Genomic DNA, 16,762 nt, shown 5'->3' with positions numbered 1-16,762 from the left:
GGCATTTTAAGAGAATTTTCTTCCATCCCCACCCAAGACGGGGTGTTTTGGGGATGAAAAATAAAACATTATTGTCCTTAGATGAATAGCCAGATAGTACCAGTAAAAGTTGGGGCATTTCAACCCCCCTGTATCAAAGGCAAGATACAACAAAGACAAACAAATGCGGGGATGCTTCTTGTTCCAAATAAACTCTCCGATTAATGACGCTAGTTTGGTAAACAATCCAGCAGGAGGAGCCAGTGGGACATTCTGAAACATATACAAGAGTTTAGGTAATACATTTATTTTAAGAACACTTATAGATAGTGGTAAACTTATCCAACGCTCCAGATCTTTGGAAATTTTCTGTAGAATTGTATTATATTTAAGTACCACCACATCTTTTATTTTAATGCCTAGATGAGTGAATTCAGAATTAACAGTAAAGCCCTTGTTTAAGTAACATTAATGATGATTTTGTTACATTTACTTTATACCCTGAGAAGGCCCCAAACTGGTCTATTAAATCCTTTACAGCAGACACAGAAGTTTTTAGTTGCTTTAAAAATAATATGACATCATCAGCAAATAACGCAATTCTATGCTCCTTTCTACCAATCTTAACACCTTGTATTTGTCCACTGGTTCTAACCGCTATTGCCAGAGGTTCAATAGCTAAAGGGAATAAAAGTGGAGATAATGGTGTGAGGGATTAAACAATTATCAAACACTCAGGTGAAGAAATGACACTCAGACACTTCAACAGTTTTTAACGTGCACGGGTGAGGGCTCAGCAGAGAGACTCACGTCCCGCACAGATCTTACATCTTTATTTATACTCATGGTACATAGTGAAACACACAGATAAAACAGGAACTTAGCTGCACGCTCTTCACTCGTGGGTGGAGAACATGCAGTTCCTGGAACTTAATCTAACAATAACAGCTGGTTTTCACAACTTATTGTGGTTAATGCTTTGTACGCTATCTATGGCAAACCTTCTGTTGCTATGTGCTGACAACTAAAATATACTTAAAGAAATGAGCTCTTGCAAGGATGGTTATATTTGCACACATCTCTTGTGATCTCCTCGAACAGTGGTGGCCCATTGTTCAGAGAGTTCATGATAAAAAGACGTTTTGGCATAAGCAGAAATATTAAACACTTATCAGTATATCACTCAGTTGCATTTCATGACAATAAAAGCTTAAAATACTCTAACAAATGGTGAATCCTGCGGGCACCCTCATTGTTGCATTCTGAATTATATAGCGTTTCATAAAAAACTTTAAATGCATTGCTTATCTTGATTGGGTCTATTATGATATTTCCATTTGAAGTTTCAAGTTTGGTAATTGCCCTTTCAGATTGCTGCTGTTTTATACGCTAAGCCAGGAGTTTGCTGGGTTTTTCACCTTGGTCATAGGATTGTTACTTTAATCTCAATAAATGTACAGCTGCTTTTTCGCTTGTCATTTCGTTATATTGCGTTCTCAATAGTAATAATTCTTTGACATTGTCCTCCTTATTCTGGCCTGATTGAAAGCTGGTCTCTTCTAACATTTTTATTTTTTTATTCCAGATATTTTATCTTTTGGTTTCGTTCTCTTGTTTTCTTACTAGTATAGCTTATAATTTGCCCTCTTAAGTATGCCTTGAAAGCGTCCCATCTCACACTTGCCGATGTTTGATTTGAATTGTGCTCAAAGTATTCATTAATTTGCTTGCCTAAAACTCAAGAAACTGTTTGTCTTGCATCCACTTCAATTGAAACCTCCATTCAATTCGAGTTTTAATCAGTTTTGACTCTATGAAAGTCAAAGTAACGGCTGCATGGTCAGATATTATTATTTCCTTATACTGTATACTATATCTTTTGTATAAGGAGCCAGCTCAGTTGATGCCAAAAAGTAGTCTATTCTGGAATACACTTTGTGTGTACCTGACCAGCAAGAATATTGTAATTTGGTTGGATTTTGATCGCGCCATATGTCGGTTATATTGAACTCCTTCATAAATTGTTTGATCACCTTTAGTGTTCTATTGTAAGTGTTATCCATGCCTGACGATTTATCCTTCTGTGGGTTCAAAGAAAATTGCAATCCCCAGCAATTATACATTTACCTTGTAAATCTGAAATTTTAAGAAATAAATTTCTATAAAAATGTGGATTATCTTCATTTGGGCCATAAGTATTAATTAAATTGAGTCTAGTAGATAGTAGGTTACCTTGTAGTATTAAAAACAAAACGTCCATTAGAATCTTGACGCACATGCTCAACATGAAAAGGTATGGATTTGTGTATCATTATCATAACGCCCCTAGAACTGGAGGAGTAAGGAGGTGATAAAATTTGACCTGGCCATCTACGTTTGATTCTATTTGTCTCACTGCCTAGCATATGAGTTTCTTGTAGAAACACAATTTTGGCTTTCAATTTCTTGATCCTACTAATGACTTGTTTTATTTTTACTAACTTGGGTTTCAACCCAGCCCACGACCACCACTGCGACTACTACAACAACCAGGGCAACTACAACGACAACCAGAAAACCCACCACAAAAAGGCCGCTGATCCATACTACTACAACCGCAGAGAGGGAACGGTACCCACCGAAAACCACCCCAGCTGGAGATAACCGCACTGACAAACTCAACAGAGATCCACACAGCCGCAAGCTACCCATCACACACAGACTCCCAAAGACCAAACCCACCAAGAAGAAGAACGGTGGAGACAACGTAATCTGTAACATTCATTTTAAAGATAGATTTAATAGATTGACTTTGTATTTTAATGGGTTTCAGATTCCTGCTATTTATAGAATACAAAACACCTGGGTATATATTAGTGCTAAAACCATACATTACATAAATTTATAAATAATATCCATGAGTACATATGCAGCACACTTCTTGCTGATTACTTTAATTGCTTTTCATTGGAGCTTTTCAAATGAAATAGCTGTTTAGCAGCCAACATAACTCATTTCACCATCATTTTTTGTGTGTACAAAGAAAAGTTTACCACGACACCAGCTCAAGACCAAATCATTCTCACAATGTTTGAATCAGTGAAGAAAATGAAAAATAATATCTGCTTTTGTGCACTGGTGTTGACTAACGAGTATGAAGACAAGTATGAGCCTAGCAAGCCAACAGCAAGCAATCCAGAGGAGTCAGAAGTCATCACTGTTATCACTCCTACCAGGAAGGGAAAGCACGATAAGCATGACAAGAAGAAGAAACAGAATGACAAGGGTGCCAAGAAAGCCGACAGAAGAGGAAAGCCAGGAAAGGAGGGAAAGATTGGGGGAAGAAAAATGGAAAGAAGGCGTCAAAGTGGACTATCCAAAGCCCACTAAAAAGCCAACGCCACCACCAAAGGGTGCCCTTGCCTCCTTTCTGGATTACTTTGAAAACAGGAGGCGGCTGCTGGTGAGACGTAATAGCATGACATAATATTGACAGTTCATAAGAGGCTCTTTCACCTGGCAAAACTCCAGGCTTCGAGCTTTGGCCAGAGGGAAATGTCAGTACTCAGAGCACCATCGCTAAGTGTGAGGACAGGTTTAACATTTTGGCCAAAGTGCTTATTTGATTTCTTGCCAAAATACAGATGAATTCAAATGTCAGACTATGGGCATCTGGAACAGTTGATTATTAGCCTATTATATTTCAAACACAGCCACTTCCTGATAAGCAGATAGCATGGACTTCTCTGCACCCAGCCAAAAAATGGCTCCAACAGATGAAGCATGATATGTGATTTAATTTCTGATTTAGCATTACCTCAGTAATTAATTGATGTTGCCTCCTTTCTGTAATAATCTAAATATCTCCTCAGTAATTAACTGAGTTTTCTGTCAAATACAACTATCAGCCAGCTTTATGCTAAGCTAACTGGCCAATAGCTGTAACTTAATATATTTCCCAAACAAACTCGAGAATGGGATCAATCTCTTCATCCAACTTGCAGCAAGGAAGCAAATAAGCAAAATTCCCTAATATCTCAAACAGTTTCTTTAAAGAAAGACATCAGCACTACAGTAATGAATGCAGCTATAAGAGAAATTAAAAGACACAGCCATCAGTGATCCAACAGACGTGCCTGCCAAACTCATTAGTCAAACATGAAATTAGTGCTTTTTTTTTCTGGACTTCAAATTTTGATCAACTGGATAGGTTTTGAGTTGGGAAGTTGAGCATTACACCATTCTGAATCACTGAGCAGCTGGCAGTGTGGAGCAGAAGGAAGTGACCTACAGTTGGTGCGGCTCCAATAAGGAAAGACTTTGTTTTCCAAGACAGAGTACTGAAATGTTCTAAAGACTCACATCAGGACAAATAATTTATTGTTGATTAATTTTAAACTAGTCAACAAACAGGTAAGCACCTCTGTACAATTTATTGTACAGTGTCACTTCTTTATAGTGAAGTGGTAGGGTAGGTAGCACAACCATCATCCAGGTATTTGACCGACTGCACAGCTGTGAGCTAACAGACTGTGCGGCTCTGTTTTGCAGCCAGTATAGATTCTTATCACAGTGGTGCTGTGAACAGGCTGGGAAAATATGCCCCATCGTCCGCCTGCAGGTTAATGTAAACATCACCTCTGCAGCACACTGTATTTGCGCGCACGTGTCACAGCATACACAGGATACTCTAACCTCCCTGTTTCCACTCCCTCCCTTCCTCCAGCTGATTACATCCCCCAGTGAGGAGAACAGTATGTATGTTCAGCAGAGGGATGAGTACCTGGAGTCTGTGTGTGAGATGGCCATCAGGAAAGTCTCTATCATAACTATTTTTGGCTCTTTGACCAACTCCACCATGAAAATCGACCACTATCAGATAGGTAAGTAGTTCCATATGCAGTGTGAGAGGGTTCAATCCATTTTTGTTTTTTTGCTCCTTGTTTTGACATGGTATGCGCCACTTAATCGCTATTAACTGTAGCAAGTCTTTCAGTTGCTCAGCCAGGAACTTTTTTTGAATAGCTCATGTGGCTCTCAATTTGGAGCAGATGTTTTCCGGACGTGCAGCATTTCTCAACTGCAACATTTTGAAACATTTTTGAAGTTTTCAGCACTGAAGATGGATTTCCCAAACAGCCCTTACATGCAGCAAAACACTGCAGTTAACCAGCAAAAGGTTGTAATTCTAAATCAAAATCATGTTTCCGCTGTCAGTAAATCTTCCTTAGGATGACAGAGTCATCGTAGATCCAGCTAAATGCTTTTCCTGTCATTTTAAGAGCTGCTGCTTTTCTGTTCAACTTTGTGAAAACACAGAATACTCACATGTACTATGAGGAAAACAATATTAAACCAGTAACACAACAGTGGGAACTTCTGTGCACCACACAAAAACAAACAAAAAAACCCAAACAAGTTAACTAGAAACACAGAACAACAAAGCAGTTAGTCCAGGTTTATTTTTATTGCCCCGATTTACAACAACAGCCATCCCAAGTTGTTTTATATACTAAAGACCCTGCAATACAAGAGAGTTTGACTTTAACACGTTGTCTACTCAAGCTTGCTCTCTACTTAGTACTGAAATAAACAGACTCAGGCATTCTGTCATAAATGTAAGTAAGTTTGAATGTTTTTAGGAATACAGTAGATGTGATTTGCCTTAAAATACCATTTTTCAGGGAAATGTTGTTGTGTGAGTGCTGTCCATACTGAGACTCTGGCAAGGAAAAGTGTCTCCTGCCATGTCTGCTGTCCTGTCCTTGTACCTTCCTCACATTATGTCAAACTAGATGTGTTCAACAGAGATCTCTGCTCCCACAGTCACATCCAGAATGCGCACCGACTCTGCCAAAGCCACAGTGTTTTGTGCTTCTCTGTGCAGGTGATACTAAACAGTGTTGACCTCTGAATTCAGTGATTCGGCTCATTTACCATAATACCGTTGCTTATTTTAGTAATTACACTTTATTTGTAGCTAGAGGTAGGAATGCCTCCAGCTTCCAATCCAAAATGTGATGAGTTCAGCAGCTATGAAGTACAGGAGTCTGTATAACATGTACCAGGAGAGCAAACCAGAGTGCATACCTTTCCTGTGCATCATCTCCTGCGGAGTTGATGTGTAAGCTGGAGACATTTAATTCATCACACCCACATGCACACAGAGAGCAGTTATAACAGTGCTTGAAAACCTACTTGTTCAAATGCAACAAAACTGCTGCTGTTTTTGTGAGACGCACTGCGTCATTTGTGCTTGGCTTCTATTTTGAGACATTTTATAGCTGTCTCAAACCAGAGGCTGCGGTTGATGTGTGTTAACTGCTCTTTGTTAAGCTTTTTAAGTCTGTCACTCAATGTGCAGATGAGGTTTTATCCAGACATCATGTTTTTATGTAGTCACATTGTTGTGACCCACCTCTGTTGGTAAGTCTTCATTCATATTAATTATGAAGGCTTGATTTAAGTTTAGGTTAAGGTAAGCAACAGTATGTAAATGAATCTCAAGAAAGTAAATGGAAGTCAACATAAGAGTCCTTGGAAGTGAGAGAAACGCACTGTGGGTGGTCATGTACAAACAGCTGGTCCTTTCAGCATTGCCCCTCCTCTGGTTACAGTGACTTCATCTTTGGGTTGTAGCCTAGCTGGCCAAGTGTATGTTTTGCATATAGACCATATTAAAGAATGTTTGCTGTACATATCTGTGTGTGCAGTCTGTCTTCTGCCACCTACATGTACTGGGGGTTTCCTGACTTGATTGCTCATACACATTACACAGCAGAGAGTGGGCAAACCAGCCACCAAGAACACACTGTTCTGTGGTCCGTATGTCATACACACACACACGGAAGGAGCTATGATTAAAGGCTTTGGTCTGCATAAACACCAGCTCCATTAGACTTCTGAGACATCCAACCCTTTTAGATCTCAGCTGCTGTCTGTCCAGTTTGTCCTGCATGCTTCAGTTCTGCTCTTCACTCAAGAGTCTAATTCTTAAACTTCTCAGACAAATTTGTTAAAGGAGCAGTTTTTTGAAATCAGCATAGATAACTAAACTAAAAGAGGAGTAAGCATATTAACTGGGAAACAATTGCTCTTCATTTTACGTTAAGAAATATGACTGTAACATGCCTTAAGCTGTTTTTGTATCTGCCCTGTACTTTTCTAGCCTTTTGAAGCCATAACCATTTGAATAATTGTCAGGAAAAAAACAAAAAAACAAAACAACATTCAGAAGACTCACTGTCACCAAGCAATCACTTGGTGACAGTGAGAAGAAGAAAAAGAAAAAACTCCTTTTGAACAGGAAGAAACCTCAGGTTCAGTGAGAGGCAGCCATCTGCCGCAACCGACTGGCAGTGAGGGGAGGGAGACATGACAGAAGACAGATTAACCAATAGTGTGCAGTTTTCCTTCTTTCCCCAATTTTCCCAATCTGATATTCCGGGCAATATATTAGATTTACATTTGACTTTTGGACCATTTCACTAAGATTCCAAATACAATAAATGTTATGTTCCTTTGATTTTAACAGTTAATTGATATTCTTTAAAGGGGAAATTAGTACCCCCTTTAAAGTAGGAAAGTAGATATTGAATCCTTCTAATGTGCCTTTATTTCTCCAGGGAATGACAAGCCTATGAAGGGCTTTCGTCAGGAAGACCTGGTAAACCAGGATCTGATCACAGAGCTGAGGAAAGAGTTTGGCATGACCTACGAGGAGTTCTACATGGTCCTCACAGACACTGACATGAGAGTCAAGGTAGAGACTTACTCTTTCTAAGCAGTATAGGAGGATTATGTGAAGGCTGTGGCTCTATAGTGTAGTGGTTTGCACATTTGCCTAACAGTGAAAGATCCCTATTTAAGTACCAGGAGGAGGAAAAAAAATCCCTTGACAGCTGTGTCGGGAAGAGCATCAAATACGCCAAATTAAACACAAGTATACCTGTTGTAGTGACTTGTGAATAATTTAATTCAGGTTTAGGTAAATAGGGCCAGACCACAGTCACATCAAGGCATGTAAAATTGATAATAAAGGGGCAGCCAAAAGTAGCTAGTATGTGATGGGCAGCCCCATAACAGAATGGCCGTGCTGTGTAGATCAATTAACTTGTTGAATACTTAAATTAATGCGGTGTGAATTTGGAAAGCATGTAAGTCAAGCTGTTTTTTCACTCTAAAATGTAAAGATGTCCCCTAAATGAACCACACACACTCACGTCTTGATTCAATTCAATTTTCAATTCAATTCAATTTTATTTATATAGCGCCAAATCACAACAAAAGTCACCTCAAGGCGCTTCATAGATACAGAGAAAAGCCCAACAATCATATGACCCCCTATGAGCAAGCACTTTGGCAACAGTGGGAAGGAAAAACTCCCTTTTAACAGGAAGAAACCTCCGGCAGAACCAGGCTCAGGGAGGGGCGGCCTTCTGCCACGACCGGTTGGGGAGAAAGAAGGAAGACAGGATAAAAGACATGCTGTAGAAGAGAGACAGAGGTTAATAACAGATATGATTGAATGCAGAGAGGTCTATTAATACATAGTGAGTGAGAAAGGTGACTGGAAAGGAAAAACTCAATGCATCATGGGAATCCCCCGGCAGCCTACATCTATTGCAGCATAACTAAGGGAGGATTCAGGGTCACCTGGTCCAGCCCTAACTATATGCTTTAGCAAAAAGGAAAGTTTTAAGCCTAATCTTAAAAGTAGAGATAGTGTCTGTCTCCCGAATCCAAACTGGAAGCTGGTTCCACAGAAGAGGGGCCTGAAAACTGAAGGCTCTGCCTCCCATTCTACTTTTAAATACTCTAGGAACAACAAGTAGGCCTGCAGAGCGAGAGCGAAGTGCTCTAATAGGGTGATATGGTACTACAAGGTCATTAAGATAAGATGGGGCCTGATTATTTAAGACCTTGTATGTGAGGAGCAGGATTTTGAATTCAATTCTGGATTTAACAGGAAGCCAATGAAGGGAAGCCAAAACAGGAGAAATATGCTCTCTCTTTCTAGTCCCCGTCAGGACTCTTGCTGCAGCATTTTGGATTAGCTGAAGGCTTTTCAGTGAGTTTTTTGGACATCCTGATAATAATGAATTACAGTAGTCCAGCCTGGAAGTAATAAATGCATGAACTAGTTTTTCAGCGTCACTCTGAGACAGGATATTTCTAATTTTAGAGATGTTGCGCAAATGGAAGAACGCAGTCTTACATATTTGTTTAATATGTGCATTGAAGGACATATCCTGGTCAAAAATGACTCCAAGGTTCCTCACAGCGTTACTGGAGGCCAAGGTAATGCCATCCAGAGTAAGAATCTGGTTAGATACCATATTTCTAAGATTTTCAGGGCCGAGTACAATAACCTCAGTTTTATCTGAATTAAGAAGCAGAAAGTTAGCGGCCATCCAGGTCTTTATGTCTTTAAGACATTCCTGCAGTTTAACTAATTGGTGTGTGTTATCTGGCTTCATGGACAGATAGAGCTGGGTGTCATCAGCATAGCAGTGAAAATGAATGCTATGTCTTCTAATGATACTGCCTAAGGGAAGCATGTATAATGTAAACAGAATTGGTCCTAGCACTGAACCCTGTGGAACTCTATAATTAACCTCAGTGTGTGAAGAGGACTCTCCATTTACATGCACAAATTAATTAATTATCGGAAATAATTAATTACATAAATATTTACAACAAATGTAATTAATTAATTAATTATTGACACATTTAATTAATTAATGACACATTTAATTAATTATTGACACATTTAATTATTTATTTATTTATTTATTTCACATTTTAATTAATTATTGCCACATTTAAATAATTATTTAATTGTGTATTTAATTAATTCATTTTGGCACAGTTGACTCCTTCAGGTCTCACCATGAAATAATTTTATCTGTCAACCTCACCCATCAAACTCAGGAGGCGGGGTTAACACTGATCGAGTCAAAACCATTGCTTTGGCCTGGTGGCCATTGTTTTTAGCACACAACAACCGGCATGTGGAAACTAACAGAACTGAACTTTGAAAAACCCTGTTTGTGTGTCACCAAATACTGTTTTAATATTTTTTTTAGCGAGAATGTAGTGATTTAATCTTCATATGTCTGGTCGGTTTGTCAAGATACAGCCTCTTTGCAAAAGTGCTTCGATGATTTTGGAGATGTCTGCCCAGGATAGACCCGTTCGCCTCGCAAGCAATCAAGTTATTACCACTGACAAAGCGCAGGCCCTGGTACACAGCTGTAATAACCCCCGCTGACACTGACTTCTTTTACTGAGGTTATATTTATCGGGGTTTTATTTCCTGATGTTCTTATGTGTCCTACGTGTTTCAGTCGCCAATTCTGAATTATAACTAACATTAAAAACATGTTTAAGGAGGAGAGAGAGCAAATAAATTCGATTAACAGCTGATCTTTGGGTTTTTGTTCAGTAATCAGCGTGACCTGCGTATAAACGTATAAAAGAGATAACGTTGGTGTTTCCGTCATGTAGTAACTGCTGGCTTTAACTGTACAAAGGTTGTTCGACACTATGAAACACATACAGACTTCATGATGTTCGGCTAATATTTTTATTGTGAATAGTAATCATGAGGGTAAACGGCCCTGTACACCACGGAGCGAGGTCAGCATATCCACGATATCGTCAGCTCTATGAGTTAACAGTTTCCCAGCTGACTAGTCTAACTGACATGTACGAATATGTCACGGGTCATATCAATATGATTTTACAGAAGATCATCCTTATTACTGCCAACTATTCCAGAGACATGAAAATCTACAGCATAAAGAACAAAAAAATATAGCAGTCTAACGCAACACTGTAACAGAGATGAACCGTCAGTTTGTCGCAGATCAAAGTGGAATGAAAGTGATTGGTTGAACAGGTGTTCGTGATCTGTGTTTTCTGCATTTTCATCAGCGTACGAGACTCAGCAGCAGATTAGAATAACAGTTACACATTTAATAAATCACCAAATGAATACACGCAAGAAACGAGCAAACCTGTTCAATCCGAGAATTTGAGTTTGTGTTCCCTCAGCTGCAGACTCGCTGCTGTTTAAATGTTTGAGAGGAAGATTAGATATAAAGCAAACGTCAAACATAGACTCAGTCTGCGTTCACATTTGATATGAGGCCAGGACGGATAATGGCTGTGTCCTGTTTGAAGATCATATATGTAAAATTGTTGTCTGACCTCCGTCGATCCAGCCGCTCAGAGTCCGTGGTTACCATGGTTACTGCATAAGCACCTATAATGTAAACAGCTGACACAGCGGAAACCTACCGGGAGCATGGGTGTTTATGTTTTTCATTGCAAAAGAACTGTCTGTCTATGTTTCAGTGCCCTGGTCTGCCACAGTTTCCACCAGCCCCACTCCAGTCTCAGCAGTTTAGTGACCTGACTGTTCCATTTTTAACTTTTGGTGTTTCTGCCTATCACAAGATTGATAACTTCAGTCAGCACTGTAGTGCATCATTCTCACATCAGAGGGACATTTGAATACTGTTTTATACAGCATATGACTGAAAGATGAATATCAAGCAGGCATAAGTGTGATGTTTATTGAACTGAGATCTCCTACTGTCATTTCTGTTGCTGGAGATGTCCACTCTAATTTAATTTAATTTAATTTAATTTAATTTAATTTAATTTAATTTAATTTAATTTAATTTAATTTAATTTAATTTAATTTAATTAGTTTGCTGCTTTGAATTATATGCAAACATGTCCATGTGGATTATATAAGTTGCTTGAGGAAGAGAAAATATGTTCATCAAAAGAAGACAGTTGAGGTACTCGGGGCATCTAACCAGGATTCCTCCTGGACTCCTAGGTAGGTGAGGTGTTTTTGGCCATGTCCTACTGGGAGGAGGTCTCAGCGGGCTTGGGGAATACTGTGTCCTCCAGGATGAGCTGGAAGGCATGGCTGGGTTGAAGGAAGTCTGTCAAATTGATAAGCAGAGGAAGTGGTGCAGCACCTGGTTCTGTTTGTAGAAGCTCAGATGTAGGGGCAGCCAATCAGATGAAAGCTGGCGTAAATAGAGGAGGGGTTGGGGTGGGGGCTCCAAAAGACTGTAGCATGCAAAACCACTACTTTGTACAATTTCTGTCGTCTACAGACAAAATCATCTTAACTTGTGATCTTGTAAGCTGCTGGTACTTGAGTTGTTTTATGCCTTTGAACAGAGCCTGGTGGGTATTTGGTCCTGCTTCTGGCATCAGTGCTAAGTTACACTAATCCAGCTGCTGGGTGTAATTTGTTATTAACTGGACTAGTTCATTTATCTATCTCTAGTATGCATTTGAAGAACTCATAATCTTCTGTGTTCTCCCTAGCTGCCCTGGGCTTATCCGTGGCCTTCATCTTAAAATTCAGAGACAACATGTTCCATGTGCTGACTGGCCAGTTCACTACTGTTCTGGTCACAGGCCTCTCCCTCTTCCTCTTTGACTTCCACCCTTCGCTGGACTTCTTCCTCCAGGCACCCACGGTCCTGCTGGCCATCTTTATCTACAATGCCAGCTGGCCCAAGGACCTGGAATATAGCCTGCAGCGGGAGAAACTACGGGTCATCAACGGGGAGGTGTTTGAGAGGTCAAGAGGGGTAGGAGACAAACCACAAATCCTCAGTAGTCACGCACACAAGCCCACACACTCCTTTTCCTCACACAACTTCGCTCACCTAACCCCGATGTATATCCACTTCCTCTACTCCCGCCCACATACCAAGTGCTCTGCAGGAAACTTGGCTCTTGTTTCTCTGTAATGTCATTTCTTGAGTGCAAGAGGAAACCTGATTCCCAGCTATGAAAATAGCATCCAGGCTCATGCTGGAGCCTTACTTCATAGAATTCCTTTAGTAGTCAAGTGTTTTTTGATGGAAGAAGCTATTTAACAATACAGTAGTCTGTGGGGATACTATCCTGGAATTCTTTTCATCCCCAGCGTCCTGTTCTGTATTGAAGAAACCCTGTAAATCAGGTGAAATGCCAGGTTTCAGGTGTTTGTTTCTTTGCTAGAGCACTAACAAAAATACCCTCTCCATTGGCAGCCGTGGCTTTAAAATGCACGGTACTTCCCCGGTGTTTTTCGGGGAGTAAATACTGCCCTCCACTTTCTGAAAACAGAAAAAAGATGTGCACAGTGCCTCAATGTCTGCAGATTTGTCCACTGGATTTGATCACTTGTTCATTCATTCTGATGCCTTGTCTCTTTTTTGTGTTGCAGGACAGTGAGGAGCTCGAGCTCCTGACAAAGGCAAATGCAGACAGTGTTTCTGATGAAGAGTCCTTGTAGTAATGATAGAGCTCACTCCCAAGTATCCAGAGGATACTCTGCATCTTTCCTGCTGCTGATATCGAACTGGACAATTGACTGGATGGAACATGGTCACAGATTGTCTGTGAAAGCATTTATTTGAACAGTGATAAGCAGGTAAACGGTGAAAGATACTGTTGATAGATTATATGATAGACTCCTAGAATTAAAAACAAAGTGTTTAATAACAGAATTAGCGAAATGTGTATATTTTGGAAACGTGCCTGTCTGTGGATGACTGCTGTCATTCATATGGGGGAAAGTACCAGCAACGCTGTTTGTTGGAAAATAAGTGATACTTTTGGATTCATTATGGATTCCTTTTATGGACAGTGTATTTCTTTACATGATTCCTGTTGTACATGCTGCTATTTGACTGCTTGCTGGTGCTGGACGTCTAAGGACCAGAAACTGCAGTTTCAGGATTGTTTTGATAATAGATTTGTTTGAAATTGTGGTGATTTTGAATCTTTATCCACACTATGATGAATTCAGTTTGTATTGTACTGTGGAAGAGGCAGTTTATTTTTTTATTTGTTTATTTTCTGAGCCAGAATAAGTGGCATTGACATAATTGCCACTAATGCCTGACTTTCTGTCAGCACCACAAACTCCCTGCCTCTCTTACTTGGGGCTTGAATATTTTCTTGTTAAACTGTAAAATAACATTGTCTAAAGATTGTTGTTTGTGCCATTAAAATCCTCACGTGTGAATGCATTTTCTTGTAAAATAAATGGCAAGTTGTTTTACTTCTGTGCAAGTAATGCAATTTAATACAATCGCTGATGTCTTGTCATAAATTTGTGCATTTATTTAAATACTGAGGTTTTCTGGAGGAAGACCTAAAGGGTACTAGCTGCTCTAACTCCATGTTTTTCTTCTATTACTTTGCACATGCTTGATAGCTGTTTTAGCTCCCTATCAGTTCCTTTAAGCCAACTCTTAGATAGTTTACCCACCTGCTGAATAACAGTGTTCCACACCCACTAACATTATACAGATCCAAGAGAAAAGAGACTGTAACGCAGTCTGATGTCTAAGCTTTAAATGAACAAGACTCACTTGTACATACACTTTGGCCATGTTTAATACAAACTCTGTCTCTTGCTCTATGGCAGCTGAGAGATGCTCCAGCCTCCCCATGCCCTTAATTGGATAAGTGGAAGAAAATGGGTAGGTGGATTCAAGCCCTTCTTACTCGCAAAGTGTTTTTGCAAATGTGATTGCATTGAGGGGACAGTAAGTTGAGAAGGTCTAAAACTACTGTAGATATTACAAGTACGGCAGGTTGTTTCAATCATTACATGACCACTAAAATATACTTGGAAATATTTTTCCACTTTTGCCACTAGGGGGAGGTGTTGCTCAAAAGATTATTGCAGCGCATTGGCACTGAAAGTGAGACAAATAATTTAAAGGACCTGGTAGTAAACAAATGTTTATTTTCATATAGCCATATAGAAACAAAGAATAAATAGAAACAATGTATAGCAACAGAAACTTTACAAAAGAGAAATAATGTGATGCTTTTAATAATATTATTGGTAACTGCACTTCAAATGCAACAGATGTCCAATAAAAATGTTCTATTATCTACAAAATCAACGTGTGTGCTGAAACTATGTAAGTCTGATCTAAAAAAGCCTGTTAGAGATGACACACGATGCAATAATGTTTTAAGTTGAAATAAACAAAAAAAAACAAACCCGGCAAAAACTAAAGTACGCAATCCATTTCTGAACCTTCAGGTTCATCCATAAATTTACTGACTAACCAGATCTGACGCTGCTAAGTATAAAGCAGCGTACTATGCTATATAGGGAATGTTAAAGAACTGGATATGTGAAAGCATTTTTCTTCCCTTCACTAAGTGCTACAAAATAGTCGTCTGTGCCAACTGCCCGGTGGGAGATGGGAAAGACACACAAAGGTTTTGGGCCAAAGGAAGGTAGCACCAAGGACCAGCTGCAGGCCAGTGTGCATCATTGGAATGCACGCACCTTTTATCACCATACCCCTGGTGATAGCCATCCTGATAACCGTGTTCGTTGATGGTAACCATAGCCACCATATTAGTCTTCAGGACAGCGCATGCGAAGCCACTGCTGGATGGCCATCTCCTGTCTGCGGAGCTGCATAGCAGGCACGTGCAGAGGGGGGGGGGGGGCTAGAGGGGCTTGAGCACCCGCCCCTTTCCTGATGGGTGCCCAAAGTGCCCTTTTGTTGAGGCAACTTTTTAAAAAAATATATATATATATATTTTTTTAATGTGTGTGTGCGGAGTCCTGTCTGTGCCCCTCAACAATAATATTTAACTATTAATCACAGTTTTGCTAAATAAAAGGATCTGGCTTGCATCAGTCACATGATCACATTTAACCAATGATCGCCCTTGACGGCAGAACGCGCTGGTTACGAGCCGGGAACGAGCTCACAAAGAGCACGCGCATTTTTAGCGGTCCGGAGCTGTAGGAGAAACACAAGTTAACTCAGAGACACAGACTGATGCGACACAACCAGTAAGTAGGTGTACAGCGTGCACTGTAGTGTGTAGCACACAGGAGTATTAGCTTATTAGCTTAAATGCATATACTATTATACGAAATGCATATACTATTATATATTGTACATATATTTATTAGTTTCAGATGTAGCCATTCTTGTATTTTGCTTGTTTACATTATTGTATTTTGCACAACTCTGTTGCTTGTGAAGCTCGCACACAAGAATTTCACTCACATGTGCTTTACCAGTGTACCTGCACATGTGATGTGACAATAAAAGTGATTTGATTTGATTTGATTTTTGATTTATTACGTACACGTTGGTAAGCTGTCTTGTTGCAACTGACGAACTGAAACAAACGAGCGTGCTGTGTGTGCAACAGCGCGACAAACATTACCTGTCCTTTTATTAACTGCACATGTAGTGCTGGTCACAGCTGCTGGCTACCTGTGTAAGGCTGTCATGGGTCTGTAGCTCTGTCACCGTTTTAGGGAACATATTTAGTTTTAAAGTAAGTTTCCGGGCTTTTCCTGCCTTTCTGGAGGGATTATATTTCACTAAAAAACAATTTAATATGCATGTCCACATAATTATGCATTATTATAATTATAATATATTAAAAACACACGCTGTATTTTAAAGAACATACATTAAGAAGCAGATTATATTAGATTTATATTTTAAATAAGACAAAAGTTGGATTTTACAGCAGTAAAATTATTGTATCTCTACAGTTTAAACATGTAATAAGCTTTGCCCTGCACAGAGTGGATAGTGAAACAAATGGAATCATCATAATGACATTATTTCATATTTATTACTTCCCCCTCCTCATTGCTTTATTATTGTAACTCTAGTTGGTTTTTGCTCTTGGTGGCGCTGTCACTTGGTGTTCGCTCGCTCTGTGGTAGAGTATCACTTCCTGTTCCTGCTCAAACACAGTGGTGTTTCTGAGTAGC

General features: G+C 39.6%; 1 protein-coding gene across 1 annotated transcript; it reads left to right on the top strand.

Annotated features, from left to right (window-relative positions):
- The first annotated feature begins 3,315 nt into the window (after positions 1-3,315).
- LOC309695590 (coiled-coil domain-containing protein 80-like) lies at positions 3,316-14,077 on the top strand. The gene is made up of 5 exons (XM_082516333.1): positions 3,316-3,421; positions 4,685-4,841; positions 7,584-7,720; positions 12,316-12,584; positions 13,208-14,077. Exons 2-4 carry the CDS (start codon positions 4,715-4,717, stop codon positions 12,346-12,348), a joined length of 297 nt encoding a protein of 98 aa, XP_082372459.1. The 5' UTR covers positions 3,316-3,421; positions 4,685-4,714; the 3' UTR covers positions 12,349-12,584; positions 13,208-14,077.
- Positions 14,078-16,762: the final 2,685 nt, after the last annotated feature.

Source organism: Aulonocara stuartgranti (genome assembly GCF_965226115.1).
Source record: "Aulonocara stuartgranti genome assembly, chromosome: 19".
Taxonomy (NCBI): Eukaryota; Metazoa; Chordata; class Actinopteri; order Cichliformes; family Cichlidae; genus Aulonocara; species Aulonocara stuartgranti.
Note: the sequence above shows the minus strand (reverse complement) of the source record. Positions and strands in the feature narration are given on the sequence as shown.